Source organism: Melopsittacus undulatus, unplaced genomic scaffold (assembly GCF_012275295.1).
Source record: "Melopsittacus undulatus isolate bMelUnd1 unplaced genomic scaffold, bMelUnd1.mat.Z mat_scaffold_55_arrow_ctg1, whole genome shotgun sequence".
In the NCBI taxonomy this organism is placed as follows: Eukaryota; Metazoa; Chordata; class Aves; order Psittaciformes; family Psittaculidae; genus Melopsittacus; species Melopsittacus undulatus.
The window spans coordinates 461,743-479,917 of NW_022994420.1; the positions used below are offsets into that span (position 1 = coordinate 461,743).

At 47.8% G+C, this 18,175-nt stretch overlaps 1 protein-coding gene and 1 pseudogene across 1 annotated transcript; both read left to right on the top strand.

The window, feature by feature from the left end:
- The first annotated feature begins 216 nt into the window (after window positions 1-216).
- On the top strand, window positions 217-1,149 carry LOC117438689 (olfactory receptor 5G3-like). Its single transcript, XM_034074130.1, has one exon. The coding sequence runs from the start codon at window positions 223-225 to the stop codon at window positions 1,147-1,149; it is 927 nt and encodes a 308-aa protein (XP_033930021.1). The 5' UTR covers window positions 217-222.
- A 10,493-nt stretch (window positions 1,150-11,642) lies between these two features.
- LOC117438680 (olfactory receptor 1020-like) lies at window positions 11,643-12,631 on the top strand (annotated as a pseudogene).
- The last annotated feature ends 5,544 nt before the right edge of the window (window positions 12,632-18,175 follow it).

Below are 18,175 nucleotides of genomic sequence, written 5' to 3' on the forward strand. Positions count from 1 at the left end.
ATGGTGTTGAAGTGCTTGAGCACCCCTTTGTTCTCCCTGTGCTGGGACAGGACTTTCCCCAACCTGTTCCTCATTGATTTGTGCCTCAACTCTCCCTTTACATCCTGCAGGACTGTCTCTGAGCAGCTCCCAGCACACAGAGGCTTTTGCACCTGGCACATCCCTGCCTGCTGGACAAGAAACCTCCAGCCAGCAGCTCACACACAAAGCACCATCCAGCCCATGGCACAAAGCAACTGCACCCAAGTGACCCAGTTCATCCTGGTGGGGTTCACAGAGGAGCCGGTGACTCAGGGCAACTTGTTCCTGCTCTTCCTGCTCACCTACCTTGTCACCATCGTGGGCAACCTGGGCATCATCATCTTGATCAGGGCCAGCCCCCACCTCCACTCCCCCATGTATTATTTCCTGGGCAACCTGGCCTTTGTAGACCTCTGTTCTTCCACCATCATCACCCCCAAGATGTTGGTTGACTTGATGTTGGAGAAGAAGAGCATTGCTTATGCTGGGTGCGTGGCTCAGGTCTTCCTCTTTGATCTTTTTGGGATTACTGAATGCTTCCTGCTGGCTTCGATGGCCTATGACCGTTATGTGGCCATTTGCCATCCCCTGCTCTACCCCCTTGTCATGTCCCCAAAGTGCTGTTTCCAGCTGGTGACTGGCTCCTACCTCATGGGGCTGACCAATGGTGTGAGACACACCATCGGCATGTCCACCCTGTCCTTCTGCAGCTCCAGCACCATCAACCTCTTCTTCTGTGACATTTCCCCTCTCATCTCCCTCTCCACCTCCGACACCACCCTCAGCCACATCATCCTGACCACTGCAGCATCTCTCCTTGGTGTGTCCAGCAGCCTGGTTGTCCTGCTCTCCTATGTGGCCATCATCCTCACCATCCTGAGCATCAATTCAGCCGAGGGCAAGCGCAAAGCCTTCTCCACCTGCACCTCCCACCTCGTGACTGTCAGTATCTTCTATGGGGCATGCTTTTTTATGTATTTATTCCCCAGCTCACACAGCTCAAGAGGAGCAGATAAATGGGCTGTGGTGATCTACACCATAGTGACTCCCATGCTGAACCCCTTGATCTACAGCCTGAGGAATAAGGAGGTGAAGGAGGCTTTGAGGAGACTCTTGAAAATAAAGTGATATTGAATGTTTTAAGTTTAGGACCAGACAGAATGGAGATGTGGGGAGATGCTCAACTGTTTGTTAAGTTTCTCAGGTGGACAACATTTGCTGGGGGAGTCTTAAGCACCTTAACTTACATGATGCCCTGGCGGCTTTGATATCACCACCTGCATATACAAATAAGAACCTTGCAAAAGCTTTAACAATTCTCTGTACAGAGAGTTGATTTGTGGTGGAAAAACAACACATACAGGAAAAACCACCAACACATGCCAATGTGTGCATTATCTCAACCCGTAGAGCTGTAGCCTCTGCCAGGACTATGGTGAATCCTGGAGCCATGGCTGAGTCTTAGGGCTATCCTAGAGACATAGAATCATGGAATGCTTTGTGTTAGAAAGGAACTTGAAGCTCCTCCAGCTCCAACCCCTTCCACTGGAGCAGCTGCTCCAAGCCCCTGTGTCCAACCTGGCTTTGAGCACTGCCAGGGATGGGGCAGCCACAGCTTCTCTGGGCACCCTGTGCCAGCGCCTCAGCACCCTCCCAGGGAACAGCTTCTGCCTCAGAGCTCAGCTCAGTCTCCCCTCTCTTGGAAAGGTTCAAGCCATTCCCCTTGTTCTGTCCCTACAGGCCCTTGTCCCAAGCCCCTCTCCAGCTTTCCTGCAGCCCCTTTAGGCACTGGAGCTGCTCTCAGGTCTCCTCTTCAGGAGCCTTCTCTTGTCCAGGCTGCCCCAGCCCAGCTCTCTCAGCCTGGCTCTGGAACAGAGCTGCTCCAGCCCTTGCAGCATCACAACACACATCAACCACATCCCATATTCACAGATCACACACACACAATGATGTGCTCAGCTTTGCAGCACAGTTTATGTCTAAAAAGACAAGAGCAACATTTTCTGGCAGGTATCTAAGGTAGGAAAAGCATCATCAGCTTGAAGTAACATGAAGTCTGCCTGATTGTGTCTGGGTTATTGGTTTAAATCATATTCCATATTCCATTCATTAAACCTTAGTCACTCAGGAGCTATATAAAAACACAACCTGTGATTGAGTGTGCCATGGTTCCAAAATCCTCTTAAAAATCTTCATGTAAAGACATACAGAAGGCAAAACTTATCCCAAATCATAAAAGTCTGTTGGGTCTGTGTGGTTTCTTTCCCTAAAGAGACAAGGTTTGGGTCCATAACTCCCTAACATTTGTCCTGAGAATGAGAGAAGACCCCCAGGCAAATGTCAATGCCTAAGAGAACTCTCATCACCTGCACTTGAAGCTTCATTTCATTCCACTCAAATCACTATCGTTTCAACACTGACTTGATGAGAACTGAGTTGTCTAAAGGGGACAAAATGAATCATTCAGTGGTTTTAGCAAGTGGTGCACAGGCTGATGTCAGTCACTGTGGCTGATCCAATGCATTGGGATGGGATTTCTCCCAGTGGCTCTCAGCCTGCAGCACTACAGGAAGAAATGCCAAAATCCAATTGGAAAGAACATTTGGGGTTGCTCTGCTTGGGTTTGTCTTTAACAGATCAGTGCCTATACTGAGCACACCAGCTACATCTGAGCATGAGTTAGCTGAATGCTGTTCTTCATCTGACCATTCGCACCCTATTGTTGCCAGCTCCTCTAAGAAGCAATTCACCTTACTCCAAAACAACCATCCTAAATAGCTTAATTCAGTACTACCTAGGAATTCCCACTTATCACTGTTGACTGCAGAGCTCAAGTTATTCCCTGCACCAGGACAAAGGGGTGTCATAGAATCATGGAATGGTTTGGGTTGGAAAAGACCTGAAAGCCCAACCCCCTGCCATGGGCAGGGATGCCTCACACTAGATGAAGTCACCCAGGGCTCTGTCCAACCTGGTGCCTGTTGACTTCACCCTGATAATCCCCACACTTAGAGCCCAGATCCACATCTGGAGGAGCACAGAGCTGAAGGATGCTCTGGGAAGACTCCTAGGAAAAGTTCTTGTTTCCTCCCACATTCAGGCTGGTAAAAAGATATAATCAACTCGATGTAAAGAACATGGATGTTCTTGAGATTGCACCTTTGTTCTGCACCTACAGACATGGTAACAGTGAGCACATAACATGGAGAGCTCTGAAAGCTCTGAAATAGACTTTAGGTTGCAGGGAGTAACTGAGGGCAATGGTGCAGAACACTTCATTGGGTGCAATGGCCACACTGAGTATCTGCTTCAAGGACCTGATCCTTAGGGAAATACAGGATGAAGAAATAGAGCAATATCCCCAACCACACAGCACAGGCAATGCTGGGACAGGAGAGGATGCACCTGCGTGCTCTGCCCTGGCAGATGAGCTGCTGTGGGGTTGTCACACAGACATCTTCAGCCTGCTTTTGTTCTTGTGCTCTCTACACTTGTGATCCCACCTTGGACCCTCACTGTGGGGATATACTCTAGCTCACAGCTCCATGGGACATGTGGGATCCTGCTGGACAAGGCCATGAGTGAGTATTCCTGGGTAAAAAGGGTCAGCAAGGGACACAGAATCACATTAGCCAAGAAGGTAAATCTTCAAGGGGATTCATCTTTCTTTTCTCTGTCTCCTCATCTCTCTGCCCATCCCTTGTGGTACCTGATGACAAACACTAGAATCAACACATGAGGCCAGATAAGAAAATCATCAAGCCCATTGAGGAGCATCCAGCAGGAGAGGCAATTGAGAGAGGGTCCTCCAAACCTGACTGGAGCATAGGGGAAGCTGCAAGGAAGCAGCAGGGCACAGCTCATATTCTGGTCTTCCTATGGAAGGGTCTGTCACTTCCATTGCCTATGGAAGAGCTGAAGTAACTCATTCTTAGGCTGGCAATGTCAGGTGAGAGGAATTCAGGTTCTGTGCCTGTACTCAGCTGTGCAAACACACACTAGCACTGAATAACTGCTGCTTTCAGTAATGTGCCTAAAACCAGAGCTCCTAACATACACACATTGTAATTAAGGCTTTTCAGTGCACATCCAACCCTTCAGTGTTTGCTCATGCAAAAGAGAAAGCTCAATGAGACAATGCTTTTACTGCTAAGACTGAAGGCAATGAATCCAACCAGACTGTGTTGGGCTGTAGCAGATGGGGACTCCACATGCATTTGTCTTCAGCCTCTATCTCCAGTTTCTGCATATGAAATTCAAATTAAAGAGTCTTAATGTATGAGCAATTTAATGTGACACCGAGATTGAGATCTCATATTCATAGAAGTCAGGGAATGCAAGGAAGTGTTCAAGGCCAGGTTGGATGGGGTTTGGAGCAACCTGCTCTAATAGAAGGTGTCCCTGCCCTGGACAGGTGGCTGGAACTGGATGAGCTTTAGGGTCCTTTCCAAACCATTCCATCATTCCCTGATACAACACCTCAACCAAACTATAAGAGTGCAGATTCTCTCAATGCTAAATTTACTCTACTTTTCTCTATCCTGTGTGCAGCTGTGCTATGGTACAGAGAGTAATACCAGCACCATGGAAGCCCTTCCCTTAGCCCATGATCAAGACCCCACACACTGCAGCGATGAAACAGCCACTGTGATCCATGTCTCCAGTTCAGTTCCTACACCATGGAAGAGAGGAACCACAGTTCAATCACCAGCTTCATCCTCCTGGCACTCACCACAGACCCAAAGCTGCAGCTTCTCTTGTTCATGGTGTTCACCTTAGCCTACATCACCACCCTCTATCTGTGACTATCTCACAACTAAAGAAGGAATTGTAGATGCTGAGTCAGGTGACCCCATTCCCATGCTTACTCTCCAATCCCAATTTCATAATAATAGGAAACCACATTTCTGAAAGCCAGTCAGGCATGAAGGATGGATGTAGTGGACTTGAGCTTGCCTCACAGCTTAACAGACACAAGCAAATCCATCCCAAGGAAAAGAATGGCAAGAAGTTTAAAGTATGAGGTGTCATTGAAGAGGTTCAAAGATAAGCAGAAATGCAATGAGCTTCCCCAGCTCCCTTTATTAGAACGTCAAAAGAAGGAAGGGACAAAACACTCCATTAACAAGAACCACATTATCTGCACATGTCATGAAGACAAGGATGTCTCTTTAAAGAGAGAGTATGACCAAGCTTGTATGGGCACAGAAAGCCCTCCAGCAGGCCCCACATCCAGGCTTTCACAAGACAAGCAGTCACAGCTATTTCCATCACAAGTGATGCTGCTCACAGGCCCAAAGCAAGAAGTGCTCCTTGGGGACCAACCACCCTTCCAGGAGTCATCAGCTTTAACAAGACCTTCTGGGCTTTACCAAGGAACTTTCCTCATCACCACAAAAGCTTCTCACAACACTTGCATGTGACTTACCTCATTCTTCATAACAAGCCCTCAGAGATTAATTAGCTGGGGAGAACAAGAAAGAAACTTTCTTCTTTGTGAACAAAGTTCACTTCTACAGCTGCCTTGCTTGACAGAGCTGGTCCATGCCCAAAGGCAGTGAACTGGAGGGTCAGTGTGTTGGCATGTTTGTCTTAAGGACAATTTCATGGGCCTGGATCATAGAATCCCAGCCTGGTTTGGGTTGGAAGGGAGCTTAAAGCTCCTCCAGCTCCAAGCCCAACCCCTTCCCATGGAGCAGCTGCTCCAAGCCCCTGTGTCCAACCTGGCCTTGAGCACTGCCAGGGATGGGGCAGCCACAGCTTCTCTGGGCACCCTGTGCCAGCGCCTCAGCACCCTCCCAGGGAACAGCTTCTGCCTCAGAGCTCAGCTCAGTCTCCCCTCTCTTGGGCAGGTTCAAGCCATTCCCCTTGTTCTGTCCCTCCAGGCCCTTGTCCCAAGCCCCTTTCCAGCTTTCCTGCAGCCCCTTTAGGCACAGACAGGTTTATGGCGGAAAGTTTCTCTCTTATTGCTCTTGAAAGACCAAACCAACACCAGTATTTTCTAAGGAAGAATTTCCTATCCATCTATGCAGAATATAAACCCTTCTTCATGAAGTTAATATCTGCTATTAGCAGCCTTGATAAAAGCAAACACACAACCAGGACACTGCCTGCAGCCATTTTGATTTCCTGCTCTGTCCAGGAATTGTTTTATGGATGCTGAGCATTGAGGCTTTGCTGCATAAGAAATCGTTCAATAGAACTGATGGAGGCCAGGTTGGATGGGGCTTGGAGGAAGCTGCTCCAGTGGAATGTGCCCCTGTCTGTGGCAGGGGATACAACTGGATGAACTCTAAGCTCCTTTCCAACCCAAACCATTCCATGGTTGCATGAAAGCTGCTTTCACCTCCTCACTTTGGAGTGGGGTTTCTGAAGGACCCCAACACATCAGCACAGTGACCTCATGTTTCCCATTGGACTTAAACTGACTCTTCAGGCTATGGCCTGTGTCTGCTCTCAACACAACCTACATTGGAGCTGTGTCTGCCCATCACCCTTCACTGCAAGTGCAGAGAACCAAACACTTTTTCCAGAAGAAACCCCTGATATGGAGGTTTAAAATAGATCCAAGCTGAATCCAAGCCCCAGATGCATCCTTGTCTCCATAAGGGGAACCTTTGTTGATTAATTCCGATGTGGCAACTTACAACTAGATAGAATAACCCCTTGGACCTGTGTGACTCAACCCTCAGAACATGGAATGAGAAATCATGAGTAAGCAGCAGCTGGGATGGAAAATCAGCTTTGCCTGGATGGACAGACATAAGCAGAAGAGGAGGTGATGGGGGAGTTCTGGACAACACCGAGAGACTTTGAGCCATGAAATAAGTTAGAGCACATCTGGATACAACATATGGCCAGCAGCATGGAGCATCTGTGTCATCAGCACCAGATAACAGACAAGGAAAACCCTGCTCAGACAGGGTCTGCAAAGGCTGTTCCCAGACCAAGTTGGGTGACTGCTTATCACAGGGGATGAAATTCCACCCTGCTCCTAGGTCTGCATGGTGGTAGCTTTCCATGGGGCAGGCACACCCAGGAAAGCAAGACACCAGCTACATCCTATGGAGGAAATAAGTACATTTCCTAGGAGGAAATGAGCAGATGGGCACATGAAGCTGAGAGCTGGTCTGGATGAGGTTCCCACCACCATGGTGATGGAGACGAGTAAAACACTCACAAAGAGCAGCTTCTACAGGTTGGTGAAGCCCAAGAGGACAAACGTGGTCACATTCAAGTGGTTTCCCTCCAGCCACTCTCTTGGCAGCAGGAGACAAAGAAACATGGGAAGAGGTTGGATCACTTCTCCCAGCTCATAGGAACACACAGGGCATGAGGTTAAGGCAGGATTTGGGGTTTCCTCTGTGAATGCACCCAATTACTTGCAGATAAAACCATGATGGCTGAAGGTCATAAATAATATATTGAAAAATAATACATTGATAAAATAATAGTCAATATTTCATGTATGGAAATAAAATTATCTTAAGGCTTAAATGCTGAACCTCTGGCTGGGCTGTTATGGAAGGAATTGGTCCTGGAAAACATAAGCATCTTCTCATGAACGTCTGAATTCTTCTTAAGAAGTAGGCTTGTTTGGGATGATTTCTTTCCTGTTGGAGGTATTGATCTTTAAGGACAAGTAAATACAATAATAACATGCCTTCATTTGCCACATGAATTAGTGTTGCATTAAATAGATAAGAGGTCACATTGCAGTGATTTTCTGACTCTGTAGTCATGTTTGGGTCAATTAAAGAGAGACCAGAATCCCTGGTTGCAGTTCCATGGACTTGTAGCTTCAAGGGAAAAACCAGCCCCTTCTCATCTCAATTCTACTTGCAAGTATTTCTTCCTCTGTTCTTATACTTAAAGAACATCTGTATATATAAATCTGTATGACAAGATGACTGCTGCTCATGTTACCCTTAAATATGCATTGACCTTAAAATGATGAGATGACCTTAAAATACGCATGGTGCCTGTTGAGAAATGAGCATTACTCCTCCTTCCCCTCCCACTTCCCTCTGCCCTTCAGCCCCTTTCCCAGCAAGATGACCATTTCTTCAGCACAATTCACCTTCTCCCTCCACCCTTCCCAAAGCAGCTTTGACTTCCCCATTCCCCAGCCTGTGCTCAGAGGTTCACTGCAGAAAGGCCCTTGACCCACCACCAATGCTCTTCTCAGGGTGCTGGTGGCTGCCTTTGCTGCAAGGACACATTGATGGCTCCTTTCAACACAGAGGACACCACAACCACCTTGTCCCTCTCTGCTAAGGTGCCCCCAGCCTGTCTTGGTGCTTGGAGCAACTGTTCCCCATGGGCAGGACTCAGCATTTTCCCTTTTTGAAGTCTGTGTGATTCCATCTGCACATTTTGGACCCAAAATTGGCCTTTGAAAAGCCATTTTGCTCCAGTTTCCTCCACATTTAAATATCCTCAGGGTGGCTCTTTGGTGTTTGCAAAAGGAGGAAACGAAACCAAGAGTGGGACATACTGCATGTAGAGAAAAGCAGCTGACAGCAGACAGGGTTTTGGTAAAGCTTTAACACCTTTAAATGGGTTCAGAAGGTCCAGCTGAAGTTGTCTACACCAACCTCAAGCAGGGGGATGAAGGCAACTGCTGTTTCCCATTGCTAATGGCTCACACACTCAATGGCCATCTCCTCATGCCTACTTATCTCCTCCACTTTTGGTACTACTTATATAACTAAGTTATAGATATATAAAGAGCAGACATCTGAAACATCCACCTTGCATCTACCACCACTGAAAGCAGCCATTCTCAATACCACTGCTTGTGTAAACAGTGCAAAACATCACCCATCCCACATCAAATATCCACATGTTCTCATACATGGCAGCATCCTTTTCTCTCTGGTCTCAGCTTTACACACACATGCTGACACTGCAGGTGTCTAAAGCCAGCTGAATGCAGTCCTGCCCATGGGTCTGTCCTTGCTCAACCCAACCTTCCCCTTCTCACTTTCACCGTTTCTCATGATACAGGAAATGCAAATTTCTCCTTCTTGGGTTCAAAAACCATAAATCAGAATCCCAGAGTGCTTTGGGTTGGGAGGGACCTTAAAGCTCCTCCAGCTCCAACCCCTGCCATGGGCAGGGACCCCTTCCACTGGAGCAGCTGCTCCAAGCCCCTGTGTCCAACCTGGCCTTGAGCACTGCCAGGGATGGGGCAGCCACAGCTTCTCTGGGCACCCTGTGCCAGCGCCTCAGCACCCTCCCAGGGAGCAGCTTCTGCCTCAGAGCTCAGCACAGTCTCCCCTCAGGCAGGTTAAAGCCTTCATGGGGGTTATGGGGAACCTCCACCTACAGCCAAACATGACAGGAAAGTGCATGTCACACGGATCGGCCTGATCCCCCAGCAGTGCACACTGCCACAGTCTTGGCATCATTTGGGGTTCCAATCCCTTCCAGAGCCATGTCAAGTGTACATCTGAAAAGACCAAGAAGGAGGACAAAAAAAACCAACAGGCAATAAACAAACAGGAACACAGACCTAGGCCAAGTTCAACCAAGGCTCCAGAGCATCAGCAGAGCTGGTGATGAGGAGGCAGATTCAAGACCAAGCCAAGTCAGGTCGAGTCAATCCCTTGTGCAGGATCAGGTGAAAAAACTGCTAGGAAGGGGTGTGAGAAATCCTTGGTCACCCCCAAAAGATTCCGTAGGTGTGCTGAACTGCTGCTAAACTGGAAACCACAACTGCTCTAGTAAAGCTCAATCTGCCTGTTCTGAGCTTAAATAGAGATGGGGGGAAAATAGGAAGAGGGTGGGGATGGAGCCCCTGCTGAGGCTGCTCAGGGGGATGAAGGCCTATTAGTTAAAGCTGGGATAATTCCTCCCTGCCTCAAAATGCCTGTTTTTCCCCCTTGAATACAGGGGAAGTCCTGAGGCACCAGCTCAGCTGCAGGACATCCAGGCACTACATGTGGATAACCCCAGTGGGGATGGAAAACCGGGCTTTCCCTCCACAGAGGGACATCAGCAGCTCCAGAGATGGAGTCACTTGTGCTTCATGTCCCTTTTGAGGACTGTGCGCAAGATCTGGAATGTCTCTCAACCCATTCTCATTGTGTCAGTCTGTGCAGACCAAAACATTTGCACAGTCCACAAGTATGTCAGAAGCATCCTATGAGCCCTCATCACTGCTGCTGTGCAGCTGTGCTCAGGCATGGCTCATCCATGCCATGTCTCTCAGATGCCCAAGCACCACAATGCCTTTCAGAGGTGATTTCACACCCTTTGCTTTTCCTTCTCTTTGTTTTCCTCTGCTAAAGCATGAGCAGCCCTGGAGGCTTCCTCCCAGGAGAGCACATGCAACTGTATTTACAGCCCCAGCACCACAAGCTGGGCTCTTGCAGTCTGGCAGGAGCTCACCTCTCTTCACATCAGGAGCTGAACAGAGCTGATGCTGGCACCTGGATGTTCTCTGCTGCACTGGGGATAAACTATTTGGTCCCATCACTTTGTGGCAGAAGGAAGGCACAGGAGGTAAGACCAACACAAAGCAGAGCCTCACCTGCACTGAAGCAGTGGGCTTGCTTCTGCATGTCCTCTTGTCCTCTTCAGTAAAGCTGTGTCACAAAACAGCTTCAGTAATGTGGGTTTTCTTCATAAGAAGAGGGGGCATTGGCTTTTGCACTTTGTTTTTCTGTTACATAGGCAGCTAACGCAAGATGCACTGAATTACTCAAGAGTTCAATGAGGATGAATCTTATTTTGTTCTAAAGAAATGCAACATTCCAGATTGTCAGCAGAATGTAGTCACTAAGAAATCAGCACATTGTAACATCAACATGTTTTTAATGCAAGCAGCTAAATGCTCATAGATTTAGGATGCTTCAATGTGCTGGAGCTCAGAAATCTATAAATCATGTGAATGTTATCTGTTAGGAATGATCTCAAACAGTTTGATAAATGTGGTTTGTTGATTGGAACGATAACTAAAAGCCAAGTGAAAATGTGTGCAGTTCATTCATGTGTAAGCTGGATTTCACTGGGACTGGGACTTTCTATCCCCCTGGTTTACATGTGTTACTATGAGGTTTTCATGTGTCTTCTGAACAAATTAGCTCTGAAAAGTGTAAGTGAGGAAAGATATGATTCTTTTCTTTAATCTGAAAACACATGTGCTTGAATGAATTGATAATTTTAAAGGTCCTAGCACTACAATGCCATTTGTTCCTTGAACGTGCTCCTTGTTCTTTTCAAGATACCTCATCTGTATAACATAAAATATATGTAATTTGGGTTAAAAAATACAGTAGAATATACAGTAAGTTGACAGTTAAACTGGACAATGTTTGGATTAAACTATGGTCCAAAAGTGTCTAAATAAATCCATCGTTTTAAGTGTTCCAGCATAGAAAAGCAAAAAAGGCATATTTTGCTTCAGTGTGCTTCTGGTCTTTTAGAAATACCTTCACTGAAAACCAAAAAACATATAATTTGGGGTTAAAACTACAGCAGAATATGTGAATTTAACCAAAATGTGGCAGTTAAACTAGTGACTGATAGTTGTTATATGTTGTCCAAAAGTGAATGTCCACTTTTAAAACGTGTTCTGTTTCTCTTCCTTTTGCCTCAGCAGGTAACGCCAGGTGATGGGAGGAAATCAAACCCAGATTAAATTCATCCTCTTGGGAATTACAGACAGACCATGTGCACAAACTCCTCTTTTTGTCTTATTTCTATTGATTTACATTGTCACTCTGGTGGGGAACGTTGGCATTATCACATTGGTGAGGGTGTCTCCCAGCCTCCACACCCCCATGTACTTCTTCCTCACCCAGTTTGCCTTCATTGACATCTGCTATTCCACAGTCATCTCCCCCAGGATGCTGGCAGACCTCTTATCAGAGGACAAAACCATTTCTTTCCCTGCCTGCATGATGCAGTTCTTCACCTTTGTTTTCTTCGGTACTATTGAGTGTCACCTGCTGGCCATGATGGCCTATGACCGGCACGTTGCCATCTGCCAGCCCCTGCTCTATGTGACCATCATCTCCAGCCGTGTCTGCTGGCAGCTGGTAGCATCATCCTACCTATTTGCCTTCCTCAGTGCCATCATCTACACATGGAGCGTGTTTGGAGGTTCCTTCTGTGGTCCCAACCGCATTGACCACTTCTTCTGTGATGCAGTTCCAGTTCTAAAGCTCGTGTGCTCTGACACCCACAGCAGTGAGATGGTCATCTTTGCCTTTGTCACCATCAATGTGGTGGGTGCAAGCGTGGTCATTTTGCTCTCCTACATCTCTATTCTCCGGACTGTGCTGAGGATGTGCTCAGCACAGAGCAGGGCCAGAGCTTTCCACACCTGCGCCTCACATTTAATGGCCGTTTCCATGTACTTTGGGCCAGCATTCTTCATGTACCTGCAACCCTCTTCTAGGCACAGGAGCCTGGATAAGGTGGCCTCCATCTTCTACGCCATGGTCACTCCCATGCTCAACCCATTCATCTACAGCCTGAGGAACAAGGAGGTGAAGGGGGCTCTGCTGAAGTCTGGGAGAATGCTTTTCAGGCACTGGCAACATGCAAGACTTGTATCATCCAGGACATGAGGATTACATGTCAAGTGGAAAGCCTATGAGGCACTAAAGCTCTGGGATTTCCCACTACCTCTCATGATTTTATGTAGGTTCTAAAACAATTCCTGAACAAAAAGTCACTGACAGTATTGCATGAGAAATGGACCCGACCATCACTTCTTCCATGGAAGAGATCAAGAGGAGAAGGAGACTCAATCTTTAATTTATATCACAGTCACCTTTCTGTAGGAAGAAATTGCCCTGAATTATCCCAGGCCTCTTTTCCTCACAGAAAGCACCTATCAGCTTTACTCATTTATAACTTTTGTCACTGATAAAGACGTCTTTTTCTTGCAAGATTCTTGACCTTGTCCCTCAGCTCCAATAAAATTCCTCACTCTTACCTGTGAGCTCTTTATTAAAGCTGCTGGGGTGGGAGGGAACAGGAAGTGCAGTTTTACATTTGCTGGCTGAGAAAGAGTCAGAGAAAAGGTTTCAAAAGATTCATTGCATTTGTTTGTGCCTTTCAAAGAGCAGAAGTTGGTGGGAATCAAGGTCTCAGGCTGCACTTTAGTATATCAAGAGGTATCCCTCCCCAGGGTGCAACTTCAAAGTAGATTTCACTTTAAGTGAGAAACTGTAGACAGTATCATTCATAATACAGGATGATGAATGGTGCTGAGGCTACCCAGTGTTAAGGACAATTTGGGCATATTAAGGCTTCATCCCGCTCATTTTAAGGGATGTCTTACATTCATCTGAAGTGCCATTCACTTAAATGGTGCAATCCATAGAATTCCAGCACAAGACAAGAACCCACATTCCATGCCCATGCTGAACTCTTGCTAACGCACACCAGGAAATACCAAATGGTTTATTTCATATAGGAGTTAAGACAGTGGCTCATTTCCATAGATGAAAGACAATCCTGAACACAGAATCGATCCTAACTGAGAGCTGTCTGGGTCTCAGAGAAACCAAAACACACTGATGGGGGAAAATATCTTTACCTGCTGTGAGTGGGAATTAACTGATGCTTTGAACAGAATATGGATGGTGAACAGTCTCTTTTGTGTGCTCTGGCAAACAGCAGCAAGAGATGAGATGTTCTCTTTTGTCTGCGGGAAAGTGGCTTCAGCCTTTACTCAGTGAAGGAGGCAGAACTGATGTAATCAGATGCTAAAGAGCTTGGCAGGACAGAGACCTTTGATATCATTAGAATCATAGAATGGTTAGAAAGGACCTTAAAATCATCCATTTCCAGCCCCCCTGCCATGGGCAGGGACACTTCACACTAAGCCATGACACCCATGGTCCAACCTGGCCATAAACACCGCCAGGGATGGAGCATTCACAACCTCCCTGGGCAACCCATTCCAGTGCCTCAGCACCCTCACAGGAAAGAATTTCTTCCTTAGATCCAATCTAAACTTCCCCTGTTTCAATTTTAACCCATTACCCCTTGTCCTGTCCCTACAGTCCCTCAGGAAGGGTCCATCCCCAGCATCCCTATAGCCCCCCCTTCACATACTGGAAGGCTGCTAAGAGATCATAACACAAGACTTCCTATAGAAACTTCACCACACCTTGTTTTCTTCCTCTGTTTTGTTGGATATTGCTGCTCAGACCATACATATAAAATCTTAGAGCCACAAGAAGCCCAAGTTTGGCCTCAAAATTCATCTGACCCAAGCTTTTGTGGAAAAGGGACCTAGAAGAGAAGTGTCATCTGTAGGGTTCATTACCCCACTCTGGTGTCTTCATTTCCTCTTGGCTTTAATAAAGTCCTCAAAGCACAGATACAGAAATACTGAAACATTTATCCAGACTTGGTGCTATGCTCCCAAGAGAGCTCTGGATTTCCATAGTCTTGTACAGAGTGGATTCAACTCTGTGAATGTCCAAGAGGAAGCTCAGTCTAATGTGCAGGGGAGGCACAATTGTCAATTCCAGCAATATAAGAAAGAGGTTTGAGGTTTTGGAATACATTTTATACTGAGAGCATCATTGCATGATTCTGCTTCAGTCATTGCAGAGGAAAGGGTCTACACAATGTAGAAACTCCTGCTGGAGACACAAAATGCACACACCAAATATATACCAGATTTCATCTCAATCAAAGTCTAATATTATACTTGGGAGAGAAGAAAGCACTATGGACCAGAGAATGACACTTGTATATAACGTTCAACCCACTGAACTCCCTCACTGAGAACACTAGCTCCTATTCTGCCCATGCAGGGACATGTTCCAAATAGAGAGGGACAGTCAGAGCAGTGAGCACTGTTGGGTGCAGAGGGTGATGGGTTCTGCTCTGCAGGAGCCTGGGGGCCACCACAGGGGTTTGCATCATTCATCTCTTTAAACAGAGCTAAAGGGGACACTACAGTGAGCAGGGACCATCCCACAGTACCTGAACTACAGAAATGTGGCAGGAACAGAGACCTGGGCCAAGTTCAGCCAAGACTCCAGAGCATCAGGAAATCTGGTGATGATGAGGCAGGTCCAAGACCAAAACAAGACCCAGATGAAGTAAATCCCCTGGTCAGCATCAGGTCCAGCAGCAGTTAGGGAAATCCATTAGGAGACCTAGGTCACCATCAAAGGATTTCCTAAGTGTGCACAACTCCTCCTAAACTGGAAACCACAATGCCTCTGATAAAACCCAACCTCCCTGGAGTGAGCTTAAATAGAGATGGGGGCAATTGGGCAGAGGGTGGGGATGAAGCCCCAGCTGAGGCTGCTCAGGGGGATAAAGGCCTATTAGTTCAGCCTGGGACAACTCATCATTGCCTGGAAATGCCCTTTTCTCACCCTTGAGTACAGTGGAAGGCCAGAGGCACCAGCTCAGCTGTTGGACATCCAGGCACTGCATGTGGATAATCCCACTGGGGATGGAAAACTGGGCTGTCAAGTGTGCACAGAGGGAAAACAGCAGCTCCAGAGATGGAGTCACCTGTGCTTCATGTCCCATTTGGGGCCCTCTACAAGATCTGAAATGTCCCTAAAACCCATTCTCATTCTGTTGCCAAGGTCAGACTAAATTCCTTGCATAGTCCACAAGTATGTCAGAAGCATCCTATGAGATGCTCATCATTGCGGCTGTGCAGCTGTGCTCAGGTATGGCTCATCCACACCATGTCTCTCAGGTGTCCAAACACCCCAATGCCTTTCAGAGGTGATTTCACACCCTTTGCCTGACAACAACCAAAATCCACAGGAAACATCATTCTCTTCATCTCCAGGTGCACTAATAAACTCCAGGAACAATTTGCTGTAAATATGTGGATTTGGGGACATGTCTTTCCCCTTCTTCCACACTGAGTGGAGGCAGTGCTGGCAAGTGACTGTCTACATAATTCACCACTGACTATTCCCATAACTTTTTAAACTGGCTTTTCCAATGCTACTTAAAGAGGATTTCAGCAATGCAAAGAAGAGTTCCTGCAACCATTTCTATTCTCACCATTGCCCCTTGTTACCATCTTCCTGTAAACTCACTCCTGACTGTGGTGCTTTGATTACTAATGGACCCTGGTACCAGCTCCCATCAGCAAGGTTCCCCTCAGCTCCCTGCCATGATAATGTCATCCATGGCCCTTGTGCAGCTGTAACTGCCTCAGAAATGCTCCAAAAGTGGATGTGAAAGGTGGGGTTGTTGTGTGGTTTGCTCTAAGGGAGCCCAAAGCCCTGTTGCTTGCTCAAGCTGAGGTCATCTCCTCTGGGTACACTTCATCCCCACACTAATCAGCACAGAGAAGAGATAATGACCTGCTGTGGGCTTTGTCACCTCCTGGGGCCCAAAGACATTCACAGTCCCCACATCCCCACATCCCATCAAATAGGAAGGGGGTTTGCTGATGCTGGTTCATTGCCAGGCTCCCTGCACAGCTCCAGCCACCTTCATCTTCACATCCATCTGCGAGAGCATCAGGAGGGCAGCAGAGACAGAGCTGAGATGTAAGTGAGGGGCAGCATCTTTCAGCCCATCATTCTCCTGTGCTTCTCTCTTGGCAACAAGCAGCAGCTCCTGTCTTCATCTCCTGCCCTCCTGCAGGCTCCTGGGCTTCTTGAGGATGCTCTGGGCTTCCCAGGGAGCTGCTTGTGCTGTGTCCTCCCCATGCAGCTGCTGAGAAGGCAGGTTTGGAGATCAGCCTCATGGAGAACACACAGGAGGGAGGGGAAACCAATACAAACCTCTGTGTAAACTTGCATAAGATCATAGCTTGGATTGGAAAGGACCTTAAAGCTCATTCAGTGCCAACTCCCTCCACCCACTAGAGCAGGTTGTGGCTGTCATGGTTTGAGCATGTTTTGAGGGTGTTTTTATTCAAGGTTTTTTCCAGCCAGGTGGGAGGGGAGTCCGGGAGGAAGGAGAGACAGGACACCTGACCCAGGCTAGTCAATGAGGTATTCCATACCATAGCACGTGATGCCCAGGATGCATACTGGGAAAGAGAAAGCTGGAGGGGTAGAGCTCTGGAGGAAAATGGAGGAGGGAGCACGCGGTGCTCGGCCGGGCAGGGTGGAGTGAGTTATGGGTCGGTGGCTGGTGAGGTGTTGTATTCTTTTCACTTGTTGTTTGCTGTATCATTATTATCTGTAGTGGTAAATGGCAGTGGTGATTTGTGTTATACCTTAGCTATTAAACCGTTCTTATCTCAATCCGTGGGGGCTACATTCTTTGGATTCTCCTTCCTAACTCTCCGGGAGTTTGGGGACTTGGTTTAAACCACGACATTTTTGGCGCCCAACATGGGGCCCAAGGGTTTGAGATAAGAACAGGTCTGAGCGGATTTATGGTCTCTTGTCACAATGCTGATTTATTGGCTCTTAGAGGTTTTTCTCTGGATCTCGCTGTTTCGGGATTTTGCCGGGTACTTTGTGTATGGATTGGATGTGTTTGTGTTTGTCGATCATGGGGCTTGGGCTAAAGCTTTTGTTTCACTGTACTTTGTGTCGGAGGCTTGTAATACAGTGGGGCTCTGGCAGCAGGGGGGGATGGACGTGGCCGTGGACTTGGACTTGTACCAGGCCGTCCTGCTGCTCTTCGCCGTCCTTGTCCTTATCCTCGTCGTCGTCTGCGTGGAGCTGCATGAAGCCAGGAAGGAGCAGCCCCGGGAGCTGCCGGCAGCTGAGGCTGCCAGGGAGAGCGGCACGGGGAGCCAAACGGCTGTGGCAGAGCAGCGGGAGCAGGCGGGGGAGGAGCGGAGCAGGGCGGTAGCTGAGCAGCAGGATCAGGCAGCGGGGGAGGTGAGTCCTGCGGCCGTTCCCAGCCCCCCGACGGCCGAGAGTGTCCCCCGGATGTCGCCCGCCGACCCCCAGCAGGATGCAGGAGACTACGCAGCACTTCCCAGCAAGGCAGTGGAGGAACAGAGTCCCGTCACCGTTCCGAACCCCGCAGCGGCCGAGAATATTCCCCGGAAGTCACCCGCCGACCCCCAGCAGGATACAGGAGACCACACAGCATTTCCCAGTAAGGCAGAGGAAGAAGATCCGGACTGAGGAGAAGAGAAGCTGGTGGTGGGAGAGCTGGCAAGCAGGGCAGCTACATCAGCCCTGATCCCAAAAGTTAAGCAGGGTCAGGTTTGGGTCTTGTCTAAGGT